Below are 13,368 nucleotides of genomic sequence, written 5' to 3' on the forward strand. Positions count from 1 at the left end.
CTAAGCTCTATCTTAGCACTCTTCAGTCAACATATCTCTTCAACCTACTCATCGTTTGATCTCGCTGTACGAACCACTGACTCAAACGCATCTTCGATATGTCAACTCCAGAGTCGGACCCGATCATTATCCCCAAACTATCAGCTCTCACTACCCCTGCCTCTCTGACTCAACTCCTAGTCCTCCTCTTCGAACCTTCCTCGGCACTACACGACCATCTCGTCCCTTCCGTCCTTCTCCGTCTGACTGCGCGTAATTCCCCACCATCAAATTACAGCGAGGTGGTCGATATCTGTGAAGAAGTGGCGAGTGAATGGACTTGGGATGAGAAAGGGGAGTTTCTGAGTGGACATCCGATGATTGGGGAAGTGAAGGGATTGAGTAAGTTGAGTGGGAAAGAGCAAGGGGGAGCGGTGGCTACGCCGAAGGTGATCTTGGATCGGTAAGTGACTTCTCTTCTTCCTCCTATAAACTTGAGATACCCAGCACGCGATGTCCTGGTCGGTCGAGGGGGAGGATCCCTGCTAGGGTTCGTGTGTCCTATCACACCGCACAGTGCTAATCATCTACCCAGCCTCGCCCACCTGAACGCTTTATACTGCAAAGTTTACCCCGGCCTTCGCTATATCACATTCGTGAACGGTCGACCCCGATCAGCCATTATTCCAGAACTCGAATCCATCCTTTCCTTACCTCTCTCGCCAGAACCATTACCAGACAACTATCCAACTTCAGAGCCGGGGCTGGGATCAGCGGAAGTGGAAGCAAGAGTGAAGCCGGGAGAGTCAGAGGCTTGGAAGACGGAGTGTGAGAGAGGACTGGCGGATGTGTGGTTAATTGGAAGAGCTAGGTTGAAGGGATTGGGCTTGGAATGAGATAGACAAGGTTATGAGAGATGCATGGTTATATGGTACTAAGATTTGCTTAGAAGGTACTGAAGATGACTACGTAGGAGGCATAAAATCGTGAAGGGATCATTCGAGATGAAAGATGGACGAGTTGTTATAATATTCCAATACGAGTGACTGTTTAGACACATCGGTTGTTAACCAGTTTGTAACCCAGTTTGCAAGCGGAAACAAGACATTCGCCCCGAGCGCAAGTGACACCGCCCAACGCAACGCCAGGAAGGGAAGAACAGCTATTAGGTATATAATCAGCTATTGTTGCAACAAAGTATGGTTTTGTGTTGAGGAAGTCAACTTACTTTACTCCCCCGGCAGGTGCTCGAGTGATGGGATCAAAAGCACCGTTCATACACCCACCACATGATTCGAGGTCAGACTGAGTGTCGACGCACTGTCGGTTAGAATAGGTAGATCAGCTTGAGCCCGAGGCCAACTAGCAAGACTAAGGCACATACCTCGAAGGCGTCGGCATCTCCGGGCAGGGCACAGCTTGATAGACCCGCGGGACAGTACGCGTTGATGGTTCGTCTTTGATCCTCTAGTCGTCGTTTGAGCTGTCTTCGTACAGCTGCACTGGCTGCTGCCTGTGGTGCATGCTCGTAGACGTAAATGGATGTGGAAGAGTTGGAATCACACGTGGTTGCTGTTTCGGAAGCGATCGCATTGAAACATTGGCAGACCGACACTCCATCCAGATGCGAGAAAGACGCATATCTGTAAGAATCGCAAGTGGCGAAGCATGTAGAAACGGAAGATGTGAAGGAGGTATGCGTGGGTCCGCTGGTATCGATACGTGAAGCACATCCATCGAATGTGTAGTCAATGTCCAACAGGAACGACTACGAGATGGACATGATCAGCGTTGATTTCCCGAGTCCCTAGGATTGACTTGTTTCCTCACCGAGGCTTGACCATCGCTACATGTTCCAGAGGAGTCTTGGGCTGGCTCATACACTGCTGGACTCGTATCGGAGCAACGACAGTGGTATGGACTAGCCTGGTAGTAGCCGACGGAGTATCCACTTGAGGTGCAAGTTGCCTAGCGAGGACGGTGAATGCGAACGGTCAGTACAGTGCTATTACACTCCATGATCTTCTACTCACGAGACAAGTGTTGAGAACAGCGGCGACTGGGGTAAGATCAGTTCCCGTTGGGGCAGTTGAGAAGTTGATACATCCTTGGTAGGCGTATCCGTGGACAGATCGAACTATCAAAGCAGATGCGAGGACAGTTGGGAGGAGCATTGTGTTGTAGAGCATAAAAGTATGTACAATGGGAGGATATCGTTTCAGAATTCAGACCGCCCGTTCACTTCGTACTTATATCTCGCGCATGACATCTCCTTCATCTTTTGATTCCCACCTCGAGAGAGATATGAAACATCTCCCAAAGTTCGCTATTGTTATCAACCCCTTCTTGCCTTCGCCTTTCCTGTTGAATGGTACTGCATCGTCTCTCCGTTTCTTGCAGAATAAGCTGGAAGCCACCACCCCGCGAAACCCGTGCGGAGTGTCTCACGTCGACACATCTCCTCATGTCCATCTCGATCTCGCAGCGTCATATGCCCTGCTCAAGAGGACGGAGGCAGTGCGTATCCGAACCACAAGGCAGGAAACGACAGCGTGATACAAAGACGCACGAGCCTCGTTTGCAGGAACCGATGTCTTTTGTCCCAGTAAGTCATCAGGGGTTCCTGCTCACATGTGAGGTGAAGTGAAGCAAGGTGGAGAAGAGCCTTGATGCGAGTACAATGAATGTCTCGGATTTTTACGTTACCAGACTTTTGTGGTTTTGCTCTTTGATCGGGTGAGTCGCGGAGTGTCCGAAAATAGCACGAACCGGACAACTTGTCACATAAGTTATCGGACTTGCTCATATCCCCTGACGAACAATAGTGGAATGAACACTCATCCTTCAGGTGATGCCTTGCCGAGAGACGTATGACGATGAGGCTGAAGTTAGAGAAACGTACTTAGACTGGACGACTTGCTTCGACCAGATCCTGTTTCTCGGAGCCTTTCGCTCGATCACCAAGTCGTAATTCCCTGAACCAAACAATGGGACTTGTCCATGTTTGATTGTTCTCAACATTGTTTCCGAGACATGCGATGACACGGCGAGCTACATCGTATCAATTGGAAGGGACATAGGAGGCACCTGATCTAGAGAAGATGATCATTGTGGAATCTACACACCTCGTCTCGCTGCTCGGCTTTCGGGTTATTTCAATTCGGCCTTTAGGATCCTGGCGGCAGATCTGCAAAATATCTAGCTATTGTATCTGCTCGTTCTTCACCATTAGCTACACTGGGACAACAATATATGCATCGAACGATTGAACCGCAGTACATGATCCTGGTCTCAAGTCTGCTTCACCGTCGTATGAGATACACTACCGTCTGATAGATATCGTACGGGAGCGAGATGAGATTGAGCGGAGGAGGGAGTAACAGTTCGTACGACCTTGTCGTTTGGTGCGAGTCCACATCTACCACTCCATTCACAGCCGCTTCTCCTCGCGAACCATCCTCTTCAGCTCCGTTCCCTTCTCTCGCTTTGCTGACTGATGCCCAGACATAATTCCTCACACTGGTCGCCCATGCTCTCCTCGCTTCTCTCCCAACAACCAGACCATACTCCCGCTCCCACTCATCGCTCTCTTTCACAGCGCCTCTCCATCTCTTCTCATCGTTACTATCCCATCTCTCGCGCGGATTCGAGATCGCCCGAGCCGCTGTGAGGATAATCGAGAATGTGAAGAGCAGTGTGAGGGTGAAGAATAGCATCAGTCGAGTTTGGAAAGGTGCCACGCCAACTTCGATAGGGTCTGCGAGACTGTCGATGATGTCGTTTTGACGCACATTGAGCGATGATCTTCCATATGCGGTGTAGTCCTGTTGGACAGAGGAGAAGACGAAGAACCCTCTAAAGATGTCACCGTTCATAGACCAGCTGAATATCCCAAACAAGACCACGACGAGAGGCATCAACAGTCCCGCCGTCCGTATTGAGCGATACAATATCCGTCGAAGCAATATCGATAGCGGAAGTAACGGCTTGAAGAAAGTGGGCAAGGACGGTGGGCCGGGAAGAACAAGAAGGAATGTGAGTGTCGGTATGGAGAGGGTGAGGAGGGTATGGGAGCGTTCATGTATAGAGGGGAAGAGGGCCACGAGGAAAGTAAGATGGGTAGGAAAGAGAAGTACGCAGCGTAGAGGAGTGGTATCGTATTGTAGGGTCTGTATAGCGTCAGCAGTTAGCCAACGTTGCAATCTAATCAGAAACTAGTGAGCAAGATCAAAACTTACATGTAGTAAGCTTGAACCAGCGCAAATCATCCATACTATCTCCACAGCGCTAATATTCCGTCTTCTCCCATCATCGTAATCGTAAGGTGTAAGAAGTCCCCCTGTGGGACTGATAGCAATGCCCAATGTCAAGCCAACTAGTACCAAAAACGAGACCATATGTGCAAGATGCAACCGTCTGTAGCGTGGGCAGAGTCAGCTCGGTAGTATGGGACACAAATTCAAAGTGTGATAGCTCACGATGGTGTTGCAACTCGAGGTATAGCGTTCCTTAGTCGAAGTACAAAGGAGATGTGCGAGGGGTCGTGATGCCTGGCACTACGGATCCCGCTCTTCCATGTCGTGTCCAAGACGTGGCGTATAACGGGATGCGAGAGGAAAGGCGAAGTCGTCGAGGAGGGTACGAACGGAGGTAACATCAAGTCCATAGCTGTTCACGGACTCAGCACCGCCTTCAGAATCACGACGATTCCAACATAACGACTCACCACTTGCGTATTTGCTACCTGTATCTGTATCGTCCACTGCCCATCTAGTCCACAAGATTTCACTAAGCTCTTCTTCCCCATCGGCTTCATGCTCTTCATGAGTCCCCAGCCCACTGTCCAGCATCTCTTCGATCGCATCACACAGCGCCGCTCGGACCTGTCCGGCATTCGCAGCATGGGCTAGCAAGCTCCTGATGGACGGTGACGGGCCATTCCCTCTCGAGTCCGAATTCAGGAGATAAAGAGCATACAGATGGATCGCCAAATTCGCTTCTCGCACCGGAGAATCATAAGTCTCCTGTCGTGGTGATGGCGAGGAAGAGCCGGGAGGTAGCGAGCTTCGATATTGGTTCAAGAGGAGATTGGACTGCGAGACCAGAGTGAAAGGTGATCTCGTCGTCTGCGTAGGGGTGTACGATGGACTTGGTCGAGAAGATGAAAGCAGCGGAGTACGCTCAGACGCTGCCATCTTGTCCAAGGAAGTCAACGTAATGAACGTTTATGAATGCAATTAAGAGTTGAATGACGCTTGGATACTCGAGGTCTTAGCATGATGGTGGTCGAGCAACTTTCGGGTATGTGACGACCCAGCGGACTTCGCCGCTGTCAACAAAGGATGACCGGGGCGTAGAGGTTTCAGGACGGTAGACGAACTGCGTTGGAGTAAGGAACAAACATCGCCAAAGAATGTGTACATGTCAATGAGAGGCGAAGCAGATCTTCTACCCCAGGAAGTGAACCATCTAATCAACCAGTCTAGGCAGCACGAAAGAAAAGTCCATCTATAGTCGCGTCACCTTCGAAAAGCATCCCCTATCTTACTGGCGGGTTACAGCCAAATGTCTTGAGGATCGCCGAGCCCAAGCTTACACGACGTTATCAACGCTGGCGTATTCACTAGATGGAAGAGTAAACACGTCAGCCATAGCACAGATTGCACAATGATGGACGGGTCCACTCACGACTCAACTCCAGGCTCGAGAAGACCAGCATGAGCACCGATCAAGCATCCCGAGCTACCGACAAGCCAGAAGAATGTAGAGATAGGAGCAGCGAACCAGAGGAGGGGAATACCTACGGTACACAGAGCAAGTTAATATCAATTCAAACAGGGCTATACTGCAGACAGTGGAGAAGTGACTTACCAATAACGAAAAGACCGACATAGAGGTTGTGAGGGGTGATGACTTTACCGTTGAACTCGATGGGCTCGGCGACTAATCAAGATAAAAGAGAGAGAAGTAAGTATTAGCTCCATCATGTAGGTGTAGGATTGAGGGGAAGACGCAAGGCTCACCCCCTACTGTATAGAGGGGGGAAGCGAGATAGACGACTTACCAAATCGGTTGATGGAGAGGAATCCACCAATCAGGAAACCCAACGCAATGAGCAGGAGAGGGTTGGTGATGAGACTGTAGACGGCGAGGAGAGCGACGACGATCGCGTAGTTGGCTGAGAAGTAACGACTACGGTACAAAGCAGGCGTTAGTCATTGCAAATGAACGAACGCAACGGGCCATCGGCGGGATGTGTGAAGACGTGTTCACAGTAGATCAACGTAGGAGCCCACGTACACGTTGTAGCTAGCCCTCTTGAGATACTCTTGCGTATCTTTGGGTCTTGATACGCGTTGATAGTCGAAGAACTCTCCGGGGTGTCTGATGGTAGAGAGACGAGTGTCCTTGAGTGACTTTGCGTACTCTTGGATGTTGTTGAGGTGACCGACGACTTCCATGGTGTTGATGGTGAGGTTGGTGAGGTGGTGGGTATAAGGTTGAATGAATGTGTATTGACGATGATCAGATGTGGGTATAAGTTGAAGAGATGGATGGATGTAAGTGACAATGTGCTCCCCCCAAAGTGAACTTGTGAAAACACAGACTTTACCTCTCACAGCGCGACACCTATACACAGCACAAACCAACAAACTCAGGGTCCAAGTGGCAAAGAGCCAACACATAATGGGATGCCACGTGGTTTAACCTGTTTAGAGTTCCAACCTTGAATTCACCTCCAGATCCCAGACAAGACAGATATCATTTCAACCAATTCTTGTCCGATTTCAACTCTCCCTGCTCAGACGGGGATCGTGCTCTTTCAGACGCAGTGATGGACGAGGTACAACGTACTCGTACTCAGATCAATGACCTAGTCACTTCCATACGAGATTTCATAACCACTTCTTCCGATTCAGCGACATACCAATCTCCCATCATCGATTGGCATCATCCCGATGCGTATCGTCAACCTTCAATAGCGGGACTACGAAAGTTCCTATCGACTGTAGATAACGAACGGCAATATATCGAACAGCTAGTATCGAGTAGCGCACCTCCAAAAGAGCTGAATACCAATGCTCCGCATCTGTTGGCTGTATGGGAGGAAGCGCAACAAGCAGATTGGCCGTTGATCTGTATTTCTCAGGTGTTGGAATGTGGGGACGAGGGACAGGTCAAAGTGGACGTCGTGGCGAGAGGAGGAGAGGAATGGATCAAAGTCAATACGTGAGTAAGTCGGTCGGCGCTATCCATTTTCTCATCGAAACGACCTTACCCGGGCCCAAGCTGATCACTCAACTTGATCAGCATGAAGGAGTCTCGCTTGATGGCCGAGTTTCGAGAACAAGACTCGTACATAAATTCGGACTACGACACCGACTCGGACCTCGACGATCCCTCCGACCATGCAGGACCCAGTCGACCACCTTCCCTGCCGTCTCTCACTAACTCTGCGATCGAGCAAGCTGCGTCCCTTGTCAGAGCTGCAGAAGCGTATCCTCGATTGGCCGGACTACCTCCACCTCGGATCAAGTATGTCCTCAATCGACTCGAGGAATTTCCTGAAGGAGGATACAACGATTCACGGATCAAGCACACTTTCGAGGCCATCCGTGCACTAGGAGTCGAACTTGTCCTAGCCGGGGCGGCTCGACCTCAGCCGAGACGGTACAGCCTACCTTCACCGAGACCCACTCGTGATATCCTGCTCGATCTATCTGTGGTGGTAGCATTGTGTTGCGATTCGACACATCAGCCCCTTCCCACATCTTCAGAAGAGCTCGAAGCTCGATTCAGACCACTCCAACTATCCACCGACGGCGATCAGCTCGAACTGGCTCCACATTCCAACGTGACGAAAGATTTGCGCGATCAGCTCGATTGGGAAATGCAACATCCCTTAGTCCAAGAGATGCAAGAACGTCTAGCGACGATTGATGGACCGATAGAGTTCTGGGTGACGGAAGAAGTACAGGGGAGGTTACCGAAGATTGCGGAGATCATAGGTGGAGAGGGGGAGAAAAGAAGGGCGAGAGCGTTGTTTACGGGTGAAGAAGATTTCTGGCAAGGGAGTCGATGGAAAGGCAAAGAAGGGATTCTAGGAGGGATGAGAGTCAACGTCCTCGACGAATCAAAAGCGAACCAAAGAGCATTAGATGCGATCGAGCAATCACCGTTCCGAAAAGGATTCGTGCAGGTCTGTCATACGATGTTGGATATCGTAGAACAACAGGAAGCAGCGGCCTCTTCGACAGCATCATTGCCACCTCTGGCAAAGACAGCAAATCCCACTTGGAAGAAGAAAGGTTCGCGAAAACCTTCTCGTCGTGCTCCCGTCGGTATATCCCTAGCATCGAAACTGCCCTCAGCGCATACTTTGCGAACTTTCTTGGCCGGCTTGAAAAGCGGAATGACGGTCTTGACCAATAATAGAGGAGCAGTGGGAAAAGTCATCCGGGAGATAAGAGTTGGAGAGGGACTGAATTATGGAGATGAAGAACTCGCGTGGATGTCGCGTGAAGGAGGCGTTGATGCTGCGGTGTGGGTGGTCAATCCGAGTAGTTTGGCAGAATGGAGGAGGAGAGAGGTGGAAGAGAAGAACACGGAGGTGTTGGAGCAGTGGGAGATCATGAAGGGAGGCGGATGAAGAGGCGAAATCAACATCCAAGATGCCATGCATATACTTATACCCGCGATATTGTTACTGATTACCTGAACTGATAACGATGTCAGTCAACAGCGGGCCTGATATCTTGACCAGCCTTGGTGATATGTGGGCGTTTCACATCCTTTGTTCCCAAATGCCGAGAGAAACCTATCAAAGGACATGTCCAGCGACATTCATCTCTCGCCTCGTTCATCTACAGACCTAAAACGTGCGACACATAACAAAGTCCCCATACTCACCCTAACTTCATTCCCGTCCTATCAGATCCTCTCCTCGAAGCGCATTCTTCGTCACCTTGTTCACATACACACCACCACCTCTATCCCTTAATCCCAACCCATCATCACGTTCACAACTACAAATCACAACATACCAACAATCGTCATGCCATCCGCCATATCTCGTCTCTCTTCGATTCGTTACAGATCCGCTCGATCGGCAAGTTGTTCCATTACTATTCGAGATCGAGTCTACTACCACTGGAACAAGATGACGGACAGCTTATTATCTGCTGTAGGCGTATCTCGTCCTCGAAGACGTCCTTTCACGATCATCAGTCTTCCTCCTAGTCCTCTACCCTCGACGGATGGACAACACACCGGTCCGAAGAGAAGTACCTCCTCATTCACGGTGGATCGCTCTTCCCAGCGTTTTCTTTCACTAGCGGCAGCCAATCGTTCTACTCGCTCTGATCTGCTCGCTCTCCCGCGGGAGTACAGGGGTCGGATTAATCCGACATCTCCTGCTAGTACCCCGCCGCTCAGCTCATGCTCCCTGCCGTACCATGGTATGAGACTCCCGAGACGTGCGTCTTTTCAGTCCGAGTCCGATTCGATGCATTTGGACGACAAACGAGGTGGAGCCCTGCGAGTAGTCAACACCGACAACCATATTGCACCGACTGCACCAGTGTCATTATGTGTTTCTTTCGCCACACACATCGACTGCAGCATCGACTTGCGACCCACAAACAGCGATTTATCTCACCGCTCCAATTCAGGTCTTCATCTGGACTACTCACACCCCCCCTCGTCCCCTTGCAGCTCAGAGCCTGACTCCAGCGTGACTAGACGATCTCGCTCGCCGATGCTTGATAACAATCACATTCTTGTGTCTAAGCCTGATTCCGCTGCTTCCTATGATTCCAACAACATCAATTTAGACAGCCCCCCTTTCCCCAGGAAATACCAAGATCTCAGCTCTCTGCATGATAAAGCCCAACAGGAAACATTCACCAAAATCTTCAATAGTCACTGCTACAAAAGCGGCTCTGAGGACGAGACTGAGCCAGGATTGAGACTTTGGAGCAAAGGGCGCAGAAATCTTGCTGGGGAGATGTGGGAGGATGACAAGAAGCTTGTGGGTGTGCTCTTAGTATAGAGGCTGAGGGCTTAGAGATGAAAGTTGGATGTATGGGCAGAGAGGCTGAAAATGCTCACTGCACAGCTAGAAGAAGGTGATGAGATAGACCAGCAGAGACAAATTGCCCAATTTGTGGACAAGAATGATGTTAGATGTTGAGAGTATTTGACAGAACGATCAGGTCATCATCGAAATGATGAGAAAGATGGACTTTGCAAATTACAAAAAGAAAATGGAACACAGTTCATGGCTATCTGTCACGCTGGTACGGAGGGATACGGGAGGTGTCCAATGAAAAGGACAGTGTTTCGGGCTTGTTGTATGATTGACCCAGGTATAAGTGCCAACGGTGGCAACGGTGACGACAGGGGTAGTGATGACGACAAGTGTTGTTGGGTTGTGACCACCTGTGTGACTGTATGAGTGAGACTCGAATGGAGATCCATAACTGGGGATATTAACAACTGACTACACAAGGGGTGGGGTATTTATACCTTGTTTGCCACCGAGAATATTTGCCACCTTACTAAGCAAATGGCTCGACAGAGACAGGTACAGAGGCAAGGCTCTACAGAGACAGGTACAGAGACATGGCTCGACAGAGACAGGTACAGAGACAAAGCTCTTGTAATAACACATTGCCTAGCCAGTGGCCAACTACGCTATCCGAGCATCACATCGCACTATAAAAGGTCACGATAATTGGTATTCTGCTGAACCTCCCGATTCTGGCTATATATACCCGAGAATGTTGGTCTTGGTAGTTGTCATTCGTGACAAGATTGTATCTGAGAGATAATACAATACTGATGTGTGTGATGAAGGCCTTGAATCCTCTGATACATTCCCACCAACAATGAACATATGCATCTGCCCAAATAGTTGCACAAGCCCTCACATAAGAAAAGCAAAATCAGGTAGTCTCAGCCTCATGATCGTACAATTCCATAACTGGAGGTATCAAAATAGGCATCATTTATACGTCTCTGGGTAGCAATGTCCTGCTTTGCTTTCATTGCGCAGCCAATTGAGAGCGGGGTTGGGAATCCAGTACGCTGCAAGCCACACAGCAAGATTAGCATGACTCTTGCATTCCTGATCAAAGATGGAAATCAGTGAAGCAGTGCTTAATGATTAATAGCCTTCCAATCCAGTCCTACCAGCATGCAGCAAAATGAACTTACTCATCTCTTGGCCATTTTCCATGACAGAGAACATGGAACTGAACACCACATGAGCGTTGGACTCTGATCTGGTATTCTTCAGGCCCTTGTAGAAGCTAAGCGCTAGATCAAGAGTCTCAATCCTGCTCTGGAAGTGTTTCCTGGATGTTGGAGAGGTTGTGGCCGCATCACATTGATCTTGCCAAAGCTTCTTCACTCTTTTATGCTTTTCTTCAACTGACTCTTTATAATGACAGACGATCAGAAATGAGTTTATGAGAAGGCGGAACCTACTATTGTTCATTTGATATGAAGCCCATGTACAACTTACCATGAGTCTCGGACATGTTGGACGGTTGGTAGGAGGCACCAGACATTGTGTGGTAGAGTATGTGGGTAAGTGTTGGTGATGGGAAGAATTTAGAGTTGAAATGATGTGATTGGAGTATGGGATGTGAAATGTTGTTTCACAGAAATGAGGAGTGTCCTGTTGCTTGGAGAGGCTTTTTATGTCCTTCTAAAGACCTTGATGGCCACCCTGCATACATGATATTCTAGGTACTCCCTTTCATGACTTGTCACACGTTGCAAATCACACCTTTTCCTTAGACCCTTTGACCCTCAACTCCCAGCCCTTCCTGTCATGACAGTCACTGCCACATACATCACATTGTTCACTCTGCCATAGGTCTCATGGAGGGTCTCATTTGTCAGGTGCGGATCCCTTGACGGGCCTTAGCAAGGAATACGGAATACGAATAGGACAAAGTCCTATCTCGAATTGTACAAGTCAAGTACTGAGTGTAAGAGACTTGGGGTTGACTAGCAGAACACTGCACTTGTACAATAATAGTGAACTAGACAGAGGAATATACATTCATCACAGGAATAACTATGTTCAAGTCCTGTGCTCATGTATATAAGTACCAGTGATACTACAAGTACTGTGGGAACAATTAGTCGGTCAAATGGGTCATCTCCTTTTATGTTTGTCCCCGGGCCGACTTCGAACTAGTTCCCGATGGGTGACGAGTCGAACTATTCGGGAGCCAAGTTAAGGTGTATGACATAGGTTATTTGTTCAGTTGTACTGGGTCGTGACAGGTTGTGGCTGTGGTGGCTCAGTCCATGTACTACAGCAAAGACTAAAATTGAGAATCACTGGGGATTGATATCTCATCTGGGCAGCCTTCTAAATCAGGCAGCAGCTCTCAGGGATCCTTCCACACTGCTCCCAGAGAGCCTGTCAAGACACCATACAGAGAGGGATCCTTATTGTCCTAACATGAAACTCCTCCAACTACTGTGAATGTTGGTCAGAAACCTCCCAATACCAATGATCTACAGGAGAGGGAGAAATGCCATGGGTGGTAATCCTCTCTGCTAGATTGCTTGCTGATGTTAGTCAGAAGCCGGATATCTGGATTTCTGGGATAGGGATGATTGTCTATAGCTTTGATATCAGGTGTGGGAGATACCGTTCATAGTCGCTCTTAGTATGCATGTTTGCTTTGATGCTAACCAAATTTCCCCCTGTCCAAGGTGTAGAAGCACTGTAAGAAGACTTGCAGAAGTCATTCAGAAGTCATTGATGTGCCAATACTAAAGTGCTGAAACCATTAGAGTGTGCAGTAAACCTGTCAGATGGATCACTCAAACCCTTGGGTGACCTTCTCTGTTGTGTAAATATAGTAAACCTTGTGCCCTCAACGAGATGATCACAAGACCATGGTAGGTGAGGGGCATGTCAAAATTGGAGAAGATTTGCATATGCCGCACAAGCCATGTATTGATGAGTTTGTATAGTGCCAGAAATCTGGTCTTAAAAGCACTGGAGACTTGAAGCCTCAACAATTTACAACTGCTTCTCCTAATGCTACTGTCATGAATGACAACTACCAAGACCAACATCCTCGTGTATATATAGCCAGAATCAGGAGGTTCAGCAGAACCCCGATCATTGTGACCTTTTATAGTGCGATGCAATGCTTGTATAGCGTAGTTGGCCACTGGCTAGGCAATGTTTTATTACAGCTACCATATTTGGAAGAAGTGTGGTTTGGCCCCTGTCTGCCTCTTTTTGGCCTTCTGGAAGGAGCTAGCAACCTTGTGCATGGAATAGAAGCCTTGCACATGGACAAGCTTATGGAGAGAGCAGAGAAAAGGCCACAGTGTCCCCATCACCCCCTGCGA

At 48.9% G+C, this 13,368-nt stretch overlaps 5 protein-coding genes across 5 annotated transcripts; 2 read left to right on the plus strand and 3 right to left on the minus strand.

Moving 5' to 3' along the window:
• Positions 1-98: 98 nt before the first annotated feature.
• On the plus strand, positions 99-875 carry CI109_105168 (uncharacterized protein; the record flags this gene model as incomplete). Its single annotated transcript, XM_032003188.1, has 2 exons — positions 99-442; positions 575-875. 2 exons carry the CDS (start codon positions 99-101, stop codon positions 873-875), a joined length of 645 nt encoding a protein of 214 aa, XP_031862510.1.
• A 154-nt stretch (positions 876-1,029) lies between these two features.
• CI109_105169 (uncharacterized protein) lies at positions 1,030-2,153 on the minus strand (the record flags this gene model as incomplete). The annotated part of the gene is made up of 5 exons (XM_032003189.1): positions 1,030-1,141; positions 1,208-1,299; positions 1,364-1,747; positions 1,810-1,947; positions 2,013-2,153. The coding sequence occupies 5 exons, from the start codon at positions 2,151-2,153 to the stop codon at positions 1,030-1,032; spliced, it is 867 nt and encodes a 288-aa protein (XP_031862511.1).
• Positions 2,154-3,281: 1,128 nt separating this feature from the next.
• Positions 3,282-5,174, minus strand: CI109_105170 (uncharacterized protein; the record flags this gene model as incomplete). The annotated part of the gene is made up of 4 exons (XM_032003190.1): positions 3,282-4,148; positions 4,218-4,395; positions 4,458-4,647; positions 4,706-5,174. The coding sequence occupies 4 exons, from the start codon at positions 5,172-5,174 to the stop codon at positions 3,282-3,284; spliced, it is 1,704 nt and encodes a 567-aa protein (XP_031862512.1).
• Positions 5,175-5,663: 489 nt separating this feature from the next.
• Positions 5,664-6,440, minus strand: CI109_105171 (uncharacterized protein; the record flags this gene model as incomplete). The annotated part of the gene is made up of 4 exons (XM_032003191.2): positions 5,664-5,779; positions 5,851-5,922; positions 6,044-6,171; positions 6,280-6,440. 4 exons carry the CDS (start codon positions 6,438-6,440, stop codon positions 5,664-5,666), a joined length of 477 nt encoding a protein of 158 aa, XP_031862513.2.
• A 374-nt stretch (positions 6,441-6,814) lies between these two features.
• CI109_105172 (uncharacterized protein) lies at positions 6,815-8,629 on the plus strand (the record flags this gene model as incomplete). Its single annotated transcript, XM_032003192.1, has 2 exons — positions 6,815-7,209; positions 7,291-8,629. 2 exons carry the CDS (start codon positions 6,815-6,817, stop codon positions 8,627-8,629), a joined length of 1,734 nt encoding a protein of 577 aa, XP_031862514.1.
• Between the last annotated feature and the right edge of the window lie 4,739 nt (positions 8,630-13,368).

This window comes from Kwoniella shandongensis, chromosome 9, assembly GCF_008629635.2.
Source record: "Kwoniella shandongensis chromosome 9, complete sequence".
NCBI lineage: Eukaryota > Fungi > Basidiomycota > Tremellomycetes > Tremellales > Cryptococcaceae > Kwoniella > Kwoniella shandongensis.